The 20450-nt window shown below is 42.8% G+C and overlaps 3 protein-coding genes across 11 annotated transcripts in view; 1 reads left to right on the top strand and 2 right to left on the bottom strand.

Annotated features, from left to right (window-relative positions):
- The first annotated feature begins 742 nt into the window (after positions 1 to 742).
- leg1.1 (liver-enriched gene 1, tandem duplicate 1) lies at positions 743 to 3423 on the top strand. Its single transcript, XM_077016611.1, has 6 exons — positions 743 to 1037; positions 1488 to 1574; positions 1689 to 1873; positions 2114 to 2235; positions 2317 to 2555; positions 3121 to 3423. The coding sequence occupies exons 1-6, from the start codon at positions 743 to 745 to the stop codon at positions 3270 to 3272; spliced, it is 1080 nt and encodes a 359-aa protein (XP_076872726.1). The 3' UTR covers positions 3273 to 3423.
- Positions 3424 to 3551: 128 nt separating this feature from the next.
- On the bottom strand, positions 3552 to 12889 carry themis (thymocyte selection associated). 2 transcript variants are annotated; one of them, XM_077016610.1, is made up of 7 exons: positions 12572 to 12889; positions 11159 to 11296; positions 7029 to 7493; positions 5505 to 6747; positions 5357 to 5444; positions 4389 to 4500; positions 3552 to 4144 (listed from the first exon to the last, which is right to left on the bottom strand). In XM_077016610.1, exons 1-7 carry the CDS (start codon positions 12660 to 12662, stop codon positions 3975 to 3977), a joined length of 2307 nt encoding a protein of 768 aa, XP_076872725.1. In that variant the 5' UTR covers positions 12663 to 12889; the 3' UTR covers positions 3552 to 3974. The 2 variants fall into 2 exon arrangements, with proteins under 2 accessions (XP_076872725.1, XP_076872724.1); XM_077016609.1 differs by having other exon boundaries at positions 5357 to 6747.
- A 361-nt stretch (positions 12890 to 13250) lies between these two features.
- Positions 13251 to 20450, bottom strand: part of ptprk (protein tyrosine phosphatase receptor type K) — a 137480-nt gene continuing 130280 nt past the window's right edge. For all 8 annotated transcript variants that reach the window (XM_077016599.1, XM_077016600.1, XM_077016607.1 and 5 more), the window contains 8 exons: positions 19785 to 19920; positions 19326 to 19475; positions 18994 to 19167; positions 17935 to 18066; positions 17618 to 17743; positions 17193 to 17356; positions 16762 to 16897; positions 13251 to 14593 (listed from right to left, as the gene is read on the bottom strand). In XM_077016599.1, coding sequence (XP_076872714.1) covers positions 14540 to 14593; positions 16762 to 16897; positions 17193 to 17356; positions 17618 to 17743; positions 17935 to 18066; positions 18994 to 19167; positions 19326 to 19475; positions 19785 to 19920 — 1072 coding nt within the window. In that variant the 3' untranslated portion in view covers positions 13251 to 14539. The remainder of the gene's footprint in view (positions 14594 to 16761; positions 16898 to 17192; positions 17357 to 17617; positions 17744 to 17934; positions 18067 to 18993; positions 19168 to 19325; positions 19476 to 19784; positions 19921 to 20450) is intronic.

Here is a 20450-nt window from a genome sequence, read left to right as displayed (position 1 = left end):
CAGAGGGAGTTGTTATGCTTGCAAGAGACAGCCTTTCACACCTCTTCCCTTTAAGCCGTTAATGAAGCTAAGATTAGCATGATCGGGCCCCTCCCCCAGGATGGCCACGGTCCAGCCACATCTTGTTTTCCACTCAAGTACATCATGTGACAGGCTGCTCTGTCAGGGCCCAAGGAAAGACATTCTCATGTGTTTTCTCTGTTATTTTTGGCCTGAGTGTAATGCATTGTGTGTAATGTGTAAATTGTGGTCAAATGCCTTGTAAGACAAAAGAGACAGGAAGAGAGAAAATATTCTTTCTTTGTCCCTGTACAATCTATTATGACAACAAGTTACAGAAACCTGTATGCAATAGAAAACATATGAGCATGATAACAGCCAGTAACCCTTGAACCTTTCCAGTAGTCTACGCAGAAGCGTGTTTGGTTTAGCTATTGATCTGACACTGTATTAATTCTAGGAAAACTAGGCTGTAGAGACAGAGAACTGAAACATGATAACTATTTTTGTGAGGCCGCCATGGTAACACAGAGCAGTGAGTGTGGCAGGCGCTTCATTCCTCATCCCTCAGCTAGGACTGAGTCAGTCGATCAAAGTCTGGTCAAACGTAGAAACTCGTGTGCTGGTGCAGAGATGACAAGGCCAGGGCCTCTCCTAGTTTCTGCTCAAAGTCCTTCCCAGGTGCTTCTATAAAAACTTATGCCATTCTGTAACAACTCACGGTCCAGCCACCTCTGCCAACATGCTCTTCTTCAGGTGGATAGCAACCCTTGCCCTGCTGGCTGTGCTCTGTGGGGCAGCGGTGGTGACTGAGAACGGCCTCCCCATTCTTTGGGAGAAGACTTCTGGCTTGCTGTCTGATCGGCCGGGGTCTGTGGGGATAGTCACACTTGACCCCTGGGACTACTCACAGAGGATGTCCATGTACAGGCTGCTGATAAATGCTTCTGACCCCTACATGAGTTCCATGGGTCAAGGGACCAATCAGAACCCTCTCTGGGGACTTCCTCTGCAGCTAAGCTGGAAACTCAGATCAGGTAGGATGCAAAGTGCATTCCAGCTTCTGTGAGAGGACTACGAGTTTTAAGATACTGCCCTCTGTAACAGCACAGAGTGTCACTGCATGTGCAGATTCCTGCTTTTCCTATGGTGAGAGTGATGAGGAGGCAGATATGCTTTTGAGGGAGGTTTTCTTTAAGTTTTGGTTATAATTAATATGTAAAGGATGACTGTTTTGAACTCCGTAACATGGCCATGCTATGATTTTGAGAATGCCAACATAATAGTAGCTATGTTTGGGGAGCCAGTCTTGCGATTTGAGGGTCTGGGACATCTGAGTGGTCAGCTAGGCCATGACTGAAGTGCTGTTGAGCAAGACACTTAACCGCATCGACTCCCTGGGCACTGGGTCTAGGGCTACCCACCGCTCTGGGCAGGTGTGCACTCACAGCCTCCTAGTGTTCACTAGTGTGTGTGTTTGTGTGAAGGCCGACTGGTCGACCCGACAGGCGCAGACTCCTGTGGCAAAGAGGGCTCAGACCTTGTGTGTATCGCACCCAGCAGCTGGTGGGCATGTAAGTGTAGAGACCCTGACGACTACACCCAGAAATATAACATCGTTCAGAAAGTCTACTGCCATGACCCCCCGGCCCGGTCTCGTGACTCTGCGACATCCTCACTCTGGCCAGGTGTGAACTATCACCTGTCCGTCATCCCTTTCCTGGCGGCACTGGAGGCGGGTGTGATGGGGGACGGACTGCCTCAGGTGGAGATCCAGGCACCTGCTGATGTGGCCAAGGACTACTGCACCAGCATTAACACATGTTCCAGCAAACATGCTGATGCCATGGCTAGATGGGTCACCTTCTTCCAGGTGTGCACATGGATGCACATTCATGCATACACAACACACATACATGCAGACAGTTATTCACACACACCCCCAGTACACTCATATGCACACCACACACACACCCCACACAGGAACACTATCTGAAATCCTAAATCCTGTAGATGTTAATACAACAATGTTTTTTTCTTATTGCCTAATGACCTCTGTGTTTTACTTAGTCTATTTAAATACATGATTTTTGATTATTAATTTCTTTTGCAGTCTCTAAAGACATTAAGTGCGTCAGATGCGAGTGAAGATGAGAAGAAGGATCAGATTCTGGGTCTGATGTGGGCAGCTGAGCTGGCTTCTCTTAGCACAGCCTCCAACACCTGCGCTGAGAGGTAAGGCCTCAGACAAGTGATCACTGGTTCAACAGTTGTGTCCTGGTGTAGCTGTCTGAGCCCCACATGTCCTCCATACAGGCAGAAGCAGTACTCACGTCCTGAGGTGTCCTTCGGTGAGAGCTGGATAGGCTCCGCCCAATACGTGGCCGCCACTCACTTCTTGTCCAGCATGGAGAATTCAGAGCTGTTCATGACCCCTCTGCCTGGACGTGTGCTGCTGGAGTCAGACAAACCGCCCAACATCGCTGACCTCAGCGCTGAGGAAAACCACACTCTCTATGTCTTCAGCTGGATTAACTCAGCCAACAAATGGTTTGGTATGTGACCTCTGGCCCCTGTCAATCACAACTCATGGGAGTTGAAATTGTCCTATAGTAACGTCTGAATTAATTAGTGAACACATAACAGGATTCATGTGTATATATGTTAACAGTATTATGGTTTCATTGAGTCCACTTTTTCTTTGATTTTTCCGATCATAGTTCTTTAAAATGACATAGTAAGTAAGTAAGTAAGTAAAACCTACACCATCCAAATTCTTTTCGTTATGTGATAAAAGAATGCTTCTCATTTGGACATTGATGTATGACACTGGGGCAGAAATAGAAAGATACCCGTCTCCCTCTAGTGGTGGTTTGTTAAAGTGCATGAAATGCCCAAGCAGTGAGTGCAAGTAGTGAGTGTGGGTCATGGGGAAAATCCGTCTGTAGTAGCTAAGATCTTTTAAAGTCCCTAATCACAGATTCACATCTTTTCACATATGAATCACATAATTGTGAGTAAAACAAATTTGGAAACAATTTTTGAAACATTTGGAAAAGAATAGACAGAATCCTAATCCTAATCCTACTTTGTTCTCATGATGTGTTTGCTGTTTACCAGGTGGATCTCTGACTACAATGTGGCAGCGAGCCATGTGCTCACAGTCTGCCCGTAAGAAAGGCCATGGCCTTCTGCAGGACGTGGCCCTGAACCCACGGTTCGCCTTGGCTAGGATTTTCTCCATTCTGGGGGAGATGATTTCTAGCTGTTAAGGGGAGCATACTTTTAGGTGCCTCCTGGGAAATTAAGTCTCTCAACATAAGACTTTGCTAGATGTAGTGGGTAGAGCTCTAGGGATGCACTAACTTTGTTGACTGTTCTAGAACAGCCAGTTCTAGAGAGTTCTGGAACTGGGGTATTAAAACTTTGAACATCACTTAATGAACATATTTACCATTGATTTTATTTTTGTTTGTGTTCTAAAGACCTTACATAATTGGTGTTTGCTGGCAAATGTTGGGTCAGTGAATAAACACCAGGCTTGGACCGAGTCATGTGACACAAATTTAACTCTCCTTCCTTTATTGCTTAGACAATATAAATAAAAATTGCCTGCCCTGTCTTCTACTAAAAACGCTTTGAATTCCATTCCAAGAATAGTAATTTCTTTGTTTTTCAACTGCACACTGCTTAAATAGAGATCATCCATACTGTACAGCACTTCTTATACATAGAATACATAATACTTTGGTCACAATATATTTAATATATAATAACAGGAGCATGGAAATGTAAGTATTTCTGGAGGCAGGTTACATTCCCACCTTCATAATGGTGAAAACAAACCTTTCTATTTGAGTGTGTACTGTCAGATTTAGCAGACTGATTTGAGCTTTGACTGTCAACACACTGTGGTCATATTGTGTTACTAGGTTCAGCAGGCTAATCTGAGCTGTGTTGTCCACACAGTGTGATCATATTGTGTTACTGGGTTTGGCCTTGGTGCTATGGCTCATGGTCTGTCCCTGACACTGTCTCCTGATGTTCTCCAGTTCATCGTCATCAATGTATTCATAGTCATGCGGGTCGTCATCGTCAGGTGTGGCAACGCACAACTCCTCAAGGCTAGAACCCCTCGGAATGGCTGAGGAAAGATAAACATGCATGAGCACACACACAAACATACACACGCATGTATATACATACACGCACACGGGCACACATACACACACCCACACCCAATCCCACGTACAAGGTGCATACATGCACACAGACACAGAAACACACACATGAGCACACATACCTATAGGTCACTATATATCTATGCATCATCAATACTAACTGTCTAACTCATAATATGAAACAGCCATGCAGAAGGACTAACCTACCTTTCTCCAGGGCAACGCTAGCAGGACGCATGGGTATGGTTCTCTTATTTACTGTTGGCGAGGTGGTACGGTCTGTTGAGCTCTCTCTACTGATCAATGTAGGGTGAGGATTCTGGCATGAGACAAACAGTGCACAGAAGTTGTATGAAGGTCGCCATAAAATGCAGACACATTTACTGTTACTGTTGCTGCCATTTTGAAAAAGTTACTGTTACTGAAGGGACAGACAATCTCGAGGAGTTCACTAAAGTAGCAGGGTTTGAATGAGATTCTATAAGAAGTGCTAATAAAATTACAATTGTTTGATTTTACCTGAATTTCTAATAATTGTTTCTATAATAATAATTTCTAAAAATTTCACTATACAAAATGTGGAGCAAAAAATTCAGACCAAATAATATTTGGATTCCTAAATAATATTTAATGTAAATTCATTATTCACAAATGCAATGAGTGATGAGTATTCCTTTTTACAAAAGTGTGTGTGATATTCTGCAATAAGGATATATTGGCCACAAGATGGCAGCAATGTTTGCTCTGATCTAGTAGAATCACTGAACTTCTAAATATCCTCATTTCAAATAAATTTGTGTGCACTTCTAAATACCCTCATTTCAAATAAATTTTCACTTGTGACACTTGCACTTAAAAACCTCCAAACTAACTGCTGACTTTAAATATCTTCTCACATGAATATCCTGTTTTAGACTTAGACCATCAAAATGAACACAACAATGTTTCATAACTTGTTTCCTAGAACAGATAAATTGTTTAATAACTGCAGCTGGTGGCAGGTGGTACCCAGCACCATAAACACAGAAGAACTGCATGATGTTCAAGCACCTTCTCAGTCTTTTTGACCTTGAAAATATAAACATGATCCTGTATGACTGAGCTGGACTGACAACTACTGTATACTGGACAAGGTTGTTTCATGTGTCAGGCCCAAAATTAAGATTGTTGCTTACCTTGGGTGAGCAACGCGGGGGGGCGATGGGGGGCTTGTCCGGCCTTGTGTGCTCTGGCCTTGTGGGCTCCTTCCTCGTGGGCACCGTCCTCGTGTGCTCCGTCCTCGTGGGCTCCGACCTCGTGGGCTCCGGCCTCGTGGGCTCCGGCCTCGTGGGCTCCGGCCTCGTGGGCTCAATCCTTGTGGGCTCCGACCTCGTGTGCTCCGACCCCGTGTGCTCCGACCCCGTGGGCTCCGATCCCGTGGGCTCCGGCTTCGTAGGCTCCATCCTCGTGGGCTCCGACGCCGTGTGCTCAGACCCCATGTGCTCTGACCTCGTGGGCTCTGTCCCCGTGGGCTCTGGCCTTGAGGGCTCTGGCTTCTTGGGCTCCGGCTTCTTGGGCCTAGCTGGTCGTGCTGAAGGCTCTCTGGGTTTCTTGGGAGGCCGTGGTGGCGGTGTTACCATAGTGACTGCGTACCTCCGCATGGTGTAGTAGCAGTACTCGGAGATGTCTTCGATGGCCGAGCTCACGCCACAGGTGGGTGTGCCTCCACTCCATGCCTTCTCCACGTGCACGCTCATGTGAGTGCGCTTCACTGCCACCTCCCAGCAGCTCGTGAGGTCAAGGGTTGAGATGAGGAGGTACGGCTCAGTGATCTCCTCCTCGATGCGGAGGCCAGGCCCACCAGCCAGGATGTCCTCTTTCAGCGAGAGGTCACGCACAGACACCTTGACGTTGAATGGCAGTGGAAACCAGTGGCAAACTTCCACAATGGAATACTGTCGCTTGTCGTGGATGACCTCCATGAAGCCTCCGTCTTGGCACATGGGGATTTGCACAAGCTCACGGCTCTTTCTTCTGATCCTGAGGCAGGACAGGGCATCCACGGCCTCCCCGACGTTGTCGCGTTGCACCAAAACCTCACCACATTTGTTCCTCTTCACGATGAACTCATCCCTGGCAAGAACGGCTGCCAAGCCATCCTCTGCAGAGTCAAAGGCACGTGTGGCCACCACGTGCAGCTGCTCGGTGTCACTGCATGCTCTCTCCAGGTCATAGGCCGTGGGGAACTCCCTCGGCCGCCGCTTCAACCGCCCTTTGTAGCTGGTCGGAATGAGGAAGTGCCTGGGTGATTCCTGCCGGATCTCTGTGGCGAGGACCCGCCGGGCTTCGTAAGCCTGATGGATGACGATGTGTGAGGAGTAGAGGAGATGCTGCAGCTCCTCCGGCATGTGCCAGTCCACTACAGGCTTCTCAATGACTTCAGCCACGATGGGGAAAAGCTCTGCAGGCTTCTGGAACACGTCGAGAAGGGAAAGTGGCTGGATGAAGGAGTTCACGTCAAACTGCTCCGTCATGTCCATCACCTCCACGTCCAGGTTGGATGGAATCAGAACGACGCTCTTCCGTACTGTACAGAAGAGTTACCAAGAGAAGACAGTAAATGTGGAGCAGAATTTGTGTAACCTTGATGTAACCTTTCTGTGGTCTCACATGAACTGGTATGGTTAACTGATCTTTGAGTATAATTAGGTTCTTGCACAAAATATATTAAAATAATTAAATTAAGTTAAATAAATCAATACTATTTGTGCTTATCTGTTGCATTGTTGTAATTAAAAATAGTTTTTCATTGTTGCAATTAAAGAATAGTCCACCAGAAGCCATTTTTATTTGAGCTGGAACACTTACAATGCATCACAGCCTGGAGCTCATACACCGGTGTTAGCGTCAGCTGCACACATACATTTTCCAGTAAGCTGGAAAACAGCAAGTCCTTTGTGGGCAAAGTTGTGGCGACAGTCACCATCCTCGTTCTGCCTTTGGGGATCTTCCACTGGGCGAGCTCCCGCAAGGTGTAAAACTGGTCATCATCACACTCAGTAAACCAGCCCTGCTGTGAGAGCTGGAGACGGAAGCTCAACTTTGGCTCCCTGTGAAGAAGTTCGCAGTCGACATAGCCACCGCTATCGGTGTCAAGAGTAACAGACTTGATTTGAAAGCTTTCGCCCTCCTTCACAAAGTCTTCAGAGAGCTGGATACGAGTGGAAGTGAAGAATGCAGGTTGGGCCAGCCTGTGCGAGCTGATCTTCAGTGAGTCTGTGATCTCCTGGATGGTCCGATATGGCTGACTGTCTGCTACAATCCTAAAGAGGCCTGTTACACAGATGACAAGACATTTACAACAAGCCTTTATGAAAACAGGTAAATCAGTTTGTCTGTAAACGCATAACCCCCAAACATCTGAGTCTAAAATCCACAAAAACATCCAGTGTTTATCTGAAAATAGGCTTAAATATTCCAAGGTTTACCTTAATTGCATGCATGATGCCTACACATGCTATACTTCATAGATTGACACACACCTTCCAGACCTGGTAAAAAGTCTATCCCAGAGTAGGATTTAGAATTCATTATGACTGTTAGGTTTAGCATGAGCATTTAAACAGCTTCAATGTTTGCTGCCACCAATTCAAGCACTTGAACCCTTCACACTCCCATGGAGAACAGTATGCCCCTAGGAGACTTCAGAAATACATTTCTATTTAACCTTAAAGGTAGGTATACAATACAACAATTTCTTTAAGCCCAAAAGCATGGAGTTTCTCAAGATCTGGTGTACTCAAGAAATCTCTGATCATATTGATATTCTTAGATCATAAAATGCTGACTTACTTGTATTATGTGACTGCTAAAACTGAGATCAGTGTCTATTAGAATGCTTATGTTGTGAGCTCTTTAGAGTTTGTGAGTTTATGTAGGAAGCTAGTGCGTGCCTGTGATTCTTATTACCAAGTATAATATAATCTGTTTTATCTTTATCAAATTATAGAAGGTTGTACAGCTTCCCTGAATCTGTGTTCAAAATACTGCTGGTAATTTTCATAGTTAGAGCAGACTCAGTACTGCGTAGGTTGAAATTCTGACTGAAATTTGTGTAGACAAATTTGCTGTTTGCCAAAAAAAAAAAAAAACCCCAAAAAAAAAACCACCTGATCAAAGCGAAGTGTTTAACATTTTGTAGTATGATGTCTGCTGTTGAGCTGGACAGGTTGAAGTTGTCTGTAAAGTTCAGGTTGTTTGAACTGCAGGTTTTGAGTAGCTAAGTGCTTAGTCCAAGTAGCATTGAGAGAATATTTGTTCTCCATGCTGGCAGAGAACCACTGAACGTTGAGCTTTCTAATTGTGCTGAAGAGATTTTTAAAATCTCTTTTCAATAATGCAGACTCCTGCTTTCTTGTGTCATTCTTGCCAACATGCACAATAAGCCGCTTCACTCTGGCTCTCTGCCGCTTGCTGCACCACTGAGCAGATAGTCTATGGTTCATTGCCTTTGCTCCCACACTCTGACACCCGTTGTGCAGTGCCAGAATGACGTCTTATAATCTCACATAATAAGTTACGAAAACTCATTTCCAGCACTGTCACTTTCTCTAGGATAACGTAGCAATTCTGATACACAAACTGTGTACTGATACACAGTTTTTTCTGTTCTAGTATCTGACACTAATCTTTAAAAATATGAAAATTGCAAGAAAAAGGCATTAGCTTTGGCATTGTGCTTCTCTGAAATAATCTCGGATATTGTACATGGAATTTTTAAGATAAGGCAAAGCTAAGTTTAGAAGTGTCCGAATAGCAAGGAGGCAGGGACAAGCACCCAACTCAAGTGTTGTGGTGTGTTCCATCTGCATACTATTTACTAATATTAACTTTATGTTTGAGTATGTTTGTGAATATGTGAATATGTTTGAGTATACAGTATGCACATTATTAAAAGTGTCAAACTTGAGTATACTCAACCATTCAAGATACACATTTAAAACATTTTTTTGTATTGTTTGAATGGACACTATTGTACCATAATGCAAAACAGAAAAGTAGGAAGTTTTGAAAAAAAGGGCGAAAAACCTGTTACTGTGCAGCAATGACGCATGCGCATGCTACTTCACGTCAGTGTTCAGCGCACGTCCATAATTTCGTGCTACTAGCATTTTTTCCTCTTGGATTCACTGTGAGTAGCTATTGCTCATTCATTGAATTTAAATATTTTAAATCTGTTAAATATTTTTTGTCAATATCCCAGAAAAGGCCTGCTAAATATTACTATTTGCTTCTAACACGTGGAGGTTCTGCTAGTCAGTTCATTTTAGCCTTGCCAAAAAATAACTGTGCTCTCTTATCCATCTCTTTACATTCCATCCTATTCTAACTGATTTTAGTTGATTGACCTTGAAAATAGCACGTAACACTTAACATTCGTTCAGTTTGGCTATTTTACATTTCCAGACACACTTGTGACACAGAAGGCAGAAAGTTTGTTTACATTGTACGTAAAACGTTTAACTGTATAATTAATTAGTCCCTATTATTATAAATTAAATAGCCAGTGCTATTAAACACTGACATGTGTAAATGGGGTTGCACTGAATCTAAAGCAATTTTCTTAAGTACAAGTAAATAACCATGTAACGTTAATGACATATGCCAATTCTTTTCTACGACACTGCTAAATGTGCAAACAAATGACAGAGACAAAATTTCAGGAGATATGCCTCCAAGGATCACATAAAAGGTTAGTAAAGTTCTATCATATGTTAGTCAGAAAATGTTTCCATCATTAATACTGTAGGTTTTATAGTCTACATTACATTACCTCATCAGAACCTACATTAACTTATCAGTAGGTAGGATACTTTAACAGACTGTGTAACCTTATCAGAACGTGCTACATGTTGGAAGGTGAACATAACAAAAATGGTACCAGTACAATACTTTGAAATGTTACCAGACCAAAGCTGAGACCAAGACTGCAGTGTCTGAGCAAGTGGCAGCCATGAGTCTGAGCCCTCATTAGCTCCTCACCCCATATTTGCTTCATTTCAGAACAGAGCGGCTGTCGTCTCTCACATGTCTGTACCTGTCACATGTTATATCAGTTACAGTGGTTACCAGAGTGTTCCCATATAAAGTGCAAACCTCGATGCCTACTGTCTTCAAAGACCTCCCCTCTAGTCCTGGAGTTCCTCTGCCCTTGGCTGTCTGGCTGTCAGCTCATTCAATGTTATGGCCCTCAAACTCCTCTGTGTGTGTGTGTGTGTGTGTGTGTGTGTGTGTGTGTGTGTGTGTGTGTGTACATACAGTTGTCTGAATGTATGTTCTTCATAGTCTTAAAGGCATTTTAGCTAATATTTGCTTATAGTAGCTAATATGCTTGAATCTGACAAATATAGTTAATGTCAATGGCCTATAAATAATTTTTTGTTCCCAAAAGCATGAAAATGGTAATGAATTTTAATTGCCTCCTCAAAAAAAAATAATTATTTTAAAACCCAGAGAAAATTAATTAATTCTGCCCCTCATTAATTCTGCCCCTTCAATTGCTCAGCCTATAAGAGAATCTCTTCAAGGCATTATAGGTAGCTGAACACCAAGAGCATAAATCATCCCAAACTGTCCAGTAACAATGGCTCTAAACAACTTTACAATCTACAGCCATCTATGTATACAACTGCCCCAACTATGGTACAACTGCCCTTACAGTGCTTTTAAAAAAAATTCCTGCCTTAGGTCCTTCAGTCATTCCTCACTACAGAATCTAGAAGCACCATTTATCAAAACTGGATCTAAACACACGTGTGTTCCATGGAGTAACACGTTACATTTCCCCCAGCCCATAGTTATAATATCAAGACCATAAACAATCTGTATAGGTCTAGGTAGATATTTGTATAGGTAGATGAAACATCCTTTCTACAACCCGTCTCTTGGGGTAGTGAGGACTATGCATAGTCTTAACCATACCGGGACGAAAACCCTACCTGGGTAATCCAGTGGCAGGTTGATTTCCCTGCCATCAGACGTGTGTGCTGTGAACCTGGTGATGCTAATTCCGATGATCTTCATCAGGTCCCCAGTGACCAGGCAGCACTCTTGCCCGAAGAGCTCGTATACAGCACCTGCGAGCACAGCAGCATGTGAGACTCACACACACACCTGGTTTTCAAGCTGCCGTTCCACAATGAAGAGTTATATTCCAGCTGGGTCTGCAGAGCCTTTTTCATGATGCGATGGTTCTGCGCGACAGTAGAGCCAAGCTGCCGTACTTCACCCGTGTATTAAATTATGTCCTCACTGCACGCAAATTAAATTATGTTTCACTGCATGCAAATACCATGTTGGTTAAAACTACAATATGACCATGGCGAAGCACAAACACAGGCACTCTTAAGACTGAAAGTAACCACTTCAACATGACCAGACTAATTTCACATAGTAGCTTCAACAAATGTAAAAGCAAAATAATACTTATTTGAAACAACACAAATATGTGTAAATATTAAATGGATTTAATTTTCCTTGCAGTAGACCTGCCCTTTGGACATTTAAAATCTTGAGTACTCAAGTGGATTCAGTCCGTACAGGTGACCTCCTGCAGGCCTTTCACACCTCTGTAACTCACTAAAAATTCTAAATCAAAACTCATTTACTTAATCATACATTATTTCATTGTTTATATATTTGATTATTCAAAATAACTTGTGCATGCACACACGCTTGCATATATAAATCAGTGGATATTAATTAAGGTGTTCTATTTATAACTATGTAAGTGGTGTTATGCTACCTTCAATACCTTATTCTTCCCCTTAACGAAGAAGGTATAAAAAAGCACTGAGCAACATGCCTGGAACACACAGGTGTGCTTCAGTGGGTTCTGTCAAATACAGAGGAACTTGACTCCTGTTGTTTTAGTCAGGCGAATCAACTCCACTGAATCAACTCTGGTAAAACTCCAAGGCAAAAGTAATCAGAAATTCTACAGTCTACCCAACAAGAACAATCTGAAAATGAGCTTGGTTAGCTTTTGTACCACGTGTACTGTTTCTGTCAGGATTCTAAAGACTGCATTATTAAAGAAAAGCTAAGTTATTCTGTTCACGCACTACTGGAAATACATTTATAGTGTAATTCAGAACAACTGGAATTACATTTACAGTATAATTCAGCACTACTGGGAATACATTTACAGTGTTATTCAGCACTGTGAAAGTTTTTACATTTAAAACATTGATCTTACATAATTATTACAAATATTCAACATATGCAGTAATAAATGACATTTTCCCTTTTTAGCCAAAAGGTTATTTTAAATCAATCAAGTCTGAAACAGAAACATGGCTCAAGTACATGTATTTTATTTTGCCTACATACTAAACAGTGACTGGCTGTACCTTGGCAGTAAAATCCAGACTGAATCTGCAGGATCCTGGGCAGAGTTGTAGGATCCAGAGAACGAGTGAATTCCGTTAGTGTCTTAGCCATGCTCAGCTCCTACGAAGTTACTGCACAGTTAGCCAGGAGCCCAGGTCAGCGGAAAGGGTCCATTAAGAGAGTGGCAGGTCAGAAGGTGAAGTAAAGATGCGGGGTGTGTTGGGGTGCCCCTTCAGGCCTCCTCGGTCACTTTAGCGGCTGAGCGATAAGAAAGAACAAAGGAGAGTAATGCGTTATGCTGGCAGGATAGCGACAGGAAGCAGTGCACAGTAAAATGAAGGCGGCCCGGTTTCCTTCTCATAGGCGCGCACTCACCAACATATACTCATGCAGGCGCACGCTTGCATGCACCCACACACACACACACGTCGCTCCCCTCAATCACAACAGACCCCTTCACATAGTCATGACTACACTGTGGAGAGCAGCTCAGGATGATCCTAGGACTCTCAGCCACATAATCCGTCAAAGTCGGTGTACATACAGGCCTTGGTCACAGTGTCCCACAAAACCGACATAAAACAAGATGAAGCTTATCTACGATATTTGATGTATGTATGAGGAAAAGTCCTTAGAAAAGCTTATGTAGAAATGTATGTAATGGAAACAGTCCTGAAGATTAAAAGCACTGGGACTCTGTACATTATTCGTTTTTTTATTAAAAGTGTTTTTACTAGTTTCATTACAGCCATTAAGCCAACAACTACAGACAAAAAATGATGCATGACAAAGTTCACATGATAAATTTTTTCTTCCCTCATTATTTATAAAACTGCAATTCCAGTTTCACGTCGAGGACACGGCGGTGTGGGGCTTTCAAGGGCTTCCACTTCCAACACACCGAAGTTGAACACTGGGGACTTTTAATGAATACTCGTTTACTCGCCAGTTCTTCAACTTCCAAAAAAGTCCAATACAATACAAGACAGAAAAAAAAAATGGCAGAAAAATAAGATTCTCATCTGTGAGGTCCTGACTGGGCATCACTGAGAGCAACAGCAAATGTGCATTTTCACACTAAAGAGAGAATCACTTAACATCACAATTACAGACGTTAAAACTCATTTAACCAAAACATTACACTACTGTTGGAACAAAAACAGAAAACAAACAAAAATTGTACACTTAAATGTTTACAGGTAAAGTTTTGGGTAAACAACTAGGAATGACAATGATTGTTTTGAGCCTTCAAAAAAAGATGCAAGTAAACAATAAATACAAACAATGTGCTTTATCAATATAGACATATTTACACAAGTCTTTGGCTTATGATTATAGTTCTGCTATAAAAAAAAACAGCAAAGAAAAAAAGAAATAAACAAAACCATAATAAGCCAGCCATTAGTGCCCAATACAAACATTACCAAGCCAATGTCACACGCGTAATTCTGGATCATGGATAATACTTGTTTTGCTTCTGTTTTTTTATTTTTATTTTTTACACTTTTTACACAACAATGATTTTATATACGTATACCAACATAATCACACACATACATACACACGTACTTGTGTGTGTGTGTGTGTGTGTGTGTGTGTGTGTGTGTGTGTGTGTGTGTGTGTGTGTGTGTGTGTGTATGAAGGTGTGGTTGTGTGACACACAGTGACGGATCAATAGTCCACTTCCCGCATGCAACAGCTTGGCCCTAGTGTTAACGATGGCTGCACAGAAAAAATAAAACACATTATGCTGAAGAAAGAAAAAAATACAAGGCCAAGGGTGCTATGACAGCAGACGGTGTGTGTAGGTCAGAGGTCAGCTGCTCCAGCACTCTACTGGGCAAAGGTATGAAGGCGCCCATCCAATCTTGCTCCCCTCACATTTACAGTCACCATGGTGCAAGCGAACGACACTGAGACACCGATCCAGGTGGGAAAGTGAGATGCTAGATGATTCCACAGCAGATGGTTCCTCCCCGGCTTCTTCATTATGAGGTTTCGATGTACTCCAGTGCCAGGTCATAACAGAATCTGTACTGCTCCTACAAATACAACCAAACAATAAAAAAGCAATTAAGACAAGATAATCCTTTATTAGTCCCACAGTGAGGAAATTCACAGTGTGAATTGAATGGAAGGGGCTAAATGTTTCAAACAGTTGTTTCTTACAAGTGCAGCCTCTGTCCAGTTATCTGGACTGGACTGGGAACACACATGCTAATGAGATGATGTCTAGGGTATAAGAGGGGCCCGCAGTATGAAACTAACAGATGAAGCTAACACATAAACTAATGCAAAAACTAAAGCATTATATCTCATGGGAATCCAGCAGCAAAGCAGCAAAGGTTTAGACAGCAAGGCAGATTAAACTGAAATTAAAATCATACACATGTGTTAATGTATGCGTGCACACTGGGGTGCTCCAAGATATGTGTGACATTTCTTTTTTTCTTTCCTCCCACCCTTCCTTTTGATGCTACTACCATATAAAAGCTGTTTTTTTATTAAGATATGTTGATATTTGGGTTATGCTTAAAAAATGTATTTTAAATGCAACTTTTACTAACGGAAGGTCAATTACTGTAAACAGTGCTGGTTAGCTTTTATTTGGTTTAATTACTGTAACCAACATGTACTTGCTTTTTCTATTTTATGCTTTGCCATTACATATTAATCTGATGCATCTGACATTTTGTTTTGAACACCAAATTTGTCAATGCATGTCAATTGTATTAAATGTTTAACTACAGGTATTCATGAAAAGCTTTGGTATGCTTCACGCTGAGAAGACAAAGACGACAAATTACAGGTAGACAATATTTAGGCACATTTGTTAAATATTCAAGTAAATATAAAGTCAATTTGACTTTATATTTATAAGCTCAAGTCCACTAGAACCAAACACGAGGCAGCAGTAACTACGTTATTGCCATTACAGAAGTGCAGTTGTGCTGGCAGAAATCCGATAGAGAATACAGATGCACTGATGGAACTGGTCAGATAGAAGAACTGGTGCAGAATGAACAACAAGCCCAGAAGGACAGTGACCAGGTTTCTAATGAGGAAGCCCTCGCAGGCACAATTAATGACCCATTTGATGTGTCTCATCGGGATGCACTGGAAATGATTCACAATGATAAAGACAAGTAGTTACCGTTAGCACAATAAGATAACGGGGGGCATTCCTATGTTTAAAGTGTTCAAAAGTATTCTGGTCGAATATTGTCTTTACTGATCACAAGCCTGGTATTGACAGTCCAGTGATTGCAAGAGCTCGTGCTGATGTGCTGGGTGAAACTAAAGTGTTCAGCACTGATCAGCAAGACATGAGCCATCAGCGTTGATGGAAGAGCAAATTCAACCGCTTTCCTGATACAAACAAACCAACAGTTTTGCAGAGTCTAGCTGCAAACACTCGCAGCTGTCAGCGACGCATGTTAACCTGGAAGTGTTCAGTTATTGTACTATACAATACTGCTCTGATAACACATCACTGATAAACATAAACAAACATAAAACTCAAAGTGACCATTGCAGCACTACAGCAACATTTATTGGTATCTGATGCAGGTATAAACTGGTACTTATATGAGAAACTGCATACATTGAGCATACACTAAATATTTTTTTCACCATATTACTAATTTGAACAGTAGATTAAAATATGAGGGTGGGAGGTTGATTTTTTGAATGTCAAACATTTTGGAACACCCTAATGCACACGCGCACACACGCACACGCACACACACGCACACACACGCACACACTTTCACAAAGACACAGAGAGAGAGACTGCATGCATGTTTGCACAACACACAGATACTTATCTACAGCCACTCATGTTCACACATCAAAAGACTGGATTTGAATAGAAATAAATTTTACACACTATAATTGTATACTATAATAACTAAGTAGAACCATTAAGAGCAAGTAAGCCTCATCATAAAATGTTTTTAAAATCTCTGCTTTATTCCCCTTATTCAACAGGACCAGTGTGTGTGTGGGAAAGGTAAGAATGCCTTTCCCTCACCCCAGTAATACAACTTGGGTATGTGTGCACAGCAGTGTGCGTATATCGTTACACATGTATGCCTGCATATGCGAGTGTGTGTTCTTTCTGTTTATATGCTTACGTGTCCATGTGAGAGAGCGTGCCCACCCAACACAATGCGTGCATGTGTGCTAAGGTCTACAGCGAGGTTCTTACCGGGCTGTCCACCATATTGGGTTTGCTGTTTCTCAAGCTCTTCACAGCGTGGAACACATCCACGACATTCTGACGTTTGATCATCTCACACACAATGCTAATCGCGGAAAACACTCCACTACGACCTCCTCCATTCCTGCAGAGAGAGAGAGAGAGAGAGAGAGACGGAGAGAGAGTGCGCAAGTGAGCAAACAAGAACGAGAAAAAGATTTTCCTCTTGTGAAGGACTACATCCCCCACCATGTTTCATCTTTAAGCGAGTGATCTCATGGCATCTGATGTTGCTATTATATATTCAACATTGCACGTGTGTGTGTGTGTGTGTGTGTGTGTGTGTGTGTGTGTGTGTGTGTGTGTGTGTGTGTAGGTGTGTGTGTGTAGGTGTGTGTGAGTAGGTGTGTGTGTGTGTGCACACACGCGTGCTAACTCACAGGCAGTGTACGATGGTACGGCCCTCCCCGTCCTCACACTCCTCCTGCCATTTGTCCACCTGCAGGATCAGTTTCAGGAATGATCTCTTGGAGGCGGGCACTTCCCTATGCACCGCCCACCCAAGATACTGGAACTGTCGGACCATCAAGTAACCCTCCTGTGGCTGAACACACACACACATGCAAACACAATGTTAAATGCATACTAGCAAAACTATTAATAGAAATCTGCTTTGCTATCAAAGAACGACAAGAAGAAGGGAAAAACCAAGGGACAAACAAGCCGACTTATATGCAGTACACCACACAATTATTACAATTAAAGGAACTACATTGGTTGACTACATCAACCAATCACAAACAATTAACCAGTTCCCTGATAATTGGTTGATTCTTATCTCAGTTATGAGTTGTTCATGACTCACTCTGGTCAGGTTGCATATTCTGAAAAGGCGGCTGATGACATCACAGTCCATGGAGCAGGACACACGCTCAACCTGTACTGGCCCATATCGGAGCACACCCTCCTCTGGCCAATACTGGGGACAGCCCTACACAAACAAACACCACAACCAGTAAGCACATCCACTCAGAAGAACACGCTTCACGGATCCTCTCCAAAGACAGATATACAAATAACAATAGGTCAGTTTAGAGAACCTCTCTCTCTTGGTTTAGTGTCTCTCTATTGGCGATGTCTTATTTTATCCAGGGAGGGCGTGGTTATGGGTGGGTCTCTCACCTGAGCCAGGTCGATCTCGTTGAGCATGACAATGGAGGTGCAGCCATAGTCGTACACTAGTCTCCAGAAGTCCTTGACCGTGTTTGGGAGCGGGTGCTGCGTCACAATGAACGCCGCCGGCTGCCTGTAGCTCTGCGAGACAAAACCGCACACAACACAGACAGGATTTACCAGAGACACCTGTTGCTGCCACTCCAGAGGGGCCTGTCCTCATGACCACTGGGCCTGTACGTGACCATGAAGAGCCTCTGGAGACCAGTTAAATGCCACAAAGACGCATGTTTATATGACCATTTCGATTGTGTGCATTTTGTTTGTTTGTTGTTTGGCATATCGTATATATATCCCAGGGCGCTTCACTAAAGTCCTTCAACAAATCCAGTGTGGAAGCGAATACTGACTGAAAAAGATCAGATATTACCTGGTACCTTCCTGATGTTATGGTAGGAAAAACGTCATACAACAAAGTGCTTTAAATGACTAAAATCAGGCTAGAATCTAAAGTCAATTACAAAAATCTTGCTTCATTACTTCTCACTGAGCTTTTACACAGACTTTCTCAATTCTTTGAGAAAGTCTCGATTTGATTAAAGACCTTTTATTAAAGTCTCTTACTAGCACTGAATGATCTGATTAGTGCCTATAAGAAAAGTGGTTATAATCTGGATTTGCCTCTAGCTTAGTGGATCTAACAGAATCCTCAGAGATATGGAGGGAGAATCAACAAGTAAGAAATGAAGAGAGGGATGTTTTTGGACAGACAGAATGACTAAAGAGATAAATCTAAAACCAGGAGGAAAAGAAGAGCAGTGCGGAAGGAGACAGAGTGGGGGGGTGCAAGGGAGATGGAGCAAGAAAGATAAAAAGCAACTAAGTTAGAGAGCATAAGAAGGAGCAAGAGAATAAGAGAGGCTGATGGAGAAAGAGAGAACATGTTGGGGTTGAGGAGGAAAAAGATGAATATACAGAGGGAGAATGAAGAAGAGAATAGAGATTCAAGAGAATAGAGGACAGAAAGAGAAGAGTGCACAGAGAGATGGAGTGTGCGTCGTTCCTTACGTCCATGAGGGCGGCGTTGATGTAGTTGCTGCTCTCTCCGTCTATGGTGATGAGGAAGGGCAGGCCCCGGTCAGGGGGCAGGTTGTCCATGTAGCGGTTCTTCTCATGGTTACGGGGCAGCAGGGCGATGCTGCAGTCTTCTGGCTGGGGCTGAGGGGTCACGGAGTTCAGCGTCTACTCACACACGTGCGCACACACATACACCCACACACACACACACACACACACAGGTACACACAAATACACAAGTGAAGACATTAAAATTAGCTTTTTTTTAAAGAATTTTCAGTTACTCCTTCAGGTAGGAGTGTGTTTAGCGTGTTTGTCCTTACCTGGAACTCGTCTTTGAGGTGGGAGGAGTTACTCTGGGAGTCTATGCGAATCATATCATAGTAGGCAGCTTTGAACTCGCAGGCGGGGATAGCGGTGTCCCCGCACAGACACGCCTCCAGGATGGCGTCATGGATGAAAATGTACTGCTCCTGAGACACGCAGACACACAGACACGTCAAGACACAAAACCAGAACACGTTTTGAGGCAATACATGCTAAATGGGTCTTGCTGGCATGTGCGTATGTATGTGTGTGTGTGTGTGTGTGTGTGTGTGTGTGTGTGTGTGTGTGTGTGTGTGTGTATACTTATGGGCCTTTTTTGTGCATATTTGTGTAGGTATGTGTGCATTTGTGAAGCTGTAGGAGGGTATGTGTTTGTTTGTGCAGATATATATTTAAGGTGCTTTAGCTGTTTGTGAATACTCGATGTGTAGTGTATTTAGGCCGTGTATGTGTACCTCAGTCTGGACCATGTTGATGCGTCGTGATCGGAGTGCTTTAACACAGTTGTAAATGTCCACTACACCCTCCCTCTCAGCCATGTCCAACATGATGTCGATCACGATGTAACATCCTGTCCTGCCTGCTCCAGCACTGTGGCAGAGGAAACGCGCTGAATTATTGCCAACACCATCACCACCATCACAGCAGAAAAGGAAATCGTCCCCTCTGAATGTACTGTAATATATACATTTCACTACGTTTTATAGGGTTTAATGCTTATGGATCCATAATTTTGTATTTTGAAAAAGAATCATTTAAAATTAGAGACTTGTACAATACTCTATAACAAGGCTCAAACAGAAGCTGCTGTACAGAAACAATAAATAAATCAAGACACTTGGAACACTGGATTGAGTGCAGTCAGTGTTTCCAACCACTTGACAAAGACATTATTCTGTCTTAATGTGTGTGTGTGTGTGTGTGTGTGTGTGAGAAGCTGTGTGTATTTCATTGGTGCTAAGGAAATGGCGGAATGTTGGGTTCCCTTCTGCAGAGCAGCGATGCACATGTAACCACATCCTGAACCAAGCAGAGAGAAAGACAGGAAAGAGACAGGCTACAATAATACAGAGACAGCAGAGAGACAGTAGTACCACCAGATTCAAGTGGCTAAGGGGAGT

Source organism: Brachyhypopomus gauderio, chromosome 9 (assembly GCF_052324685.1).
Source record: "Brachyhypopomus gauderio isolate BG-103 chromosome 9, BGAUD_0.2, whole genome shotgun sequence".
Lineage (NCBI taxonomy): Eukaryota > Metazoa > Chordata > Actinopteri > Gymnotiformes > Hypopomidae > Brachyhypopomus > Brachyhypopomus gauderio.
This window is presented reverse-complemented; position numbering and strand designations above follow the sequence as displayed.

Bases quoted from the DNA above. Each gene is read 5' to 3' on its own strand.
- leg1.1 (XM_077016611.1), top strand. From the start codon at position 743: ATGCTCTTCTTCAGGTGGATAGCAACCCTTGCCCTGCTGGCTGTGCTC. The intron at 1,874-2,113 runs GTGTGCACATGG...TTTCTTTTGCAG, and splicing joins GATGGGTCACCTTCTTCCAG to TCTCTAAAGACATTAAGTGC. The intron at 2,556-3,120 runs GTATGTGACCTC...GCTGTTTACCAG, and splicing joins CTCAGCCAACAAATGGTTTG to GTGGATCTCTGACTACAATG.
- themis (XM_077016609.1), bottom strand. From the start codon at position 12,662: ATGGCTAAGACACTAACGGAATTCACTCGTTCTCTGGATCCTACAACT. The intron at 11,297-12,571 runs GTACAGCCAGTC...CTGTGCTCGCAG, and splicing joins GTCTGGATTTTACTGCCAAG to GTGCTGTATACGAGCTCTTC. The intron at 6,748-7,028 runs GTAAGTGTTCCA...TCTTCTGTACAG, and splicing joins GCTCCAGGCTGTGATGCATT to TACGGAAGAGCGTCGTTCTG.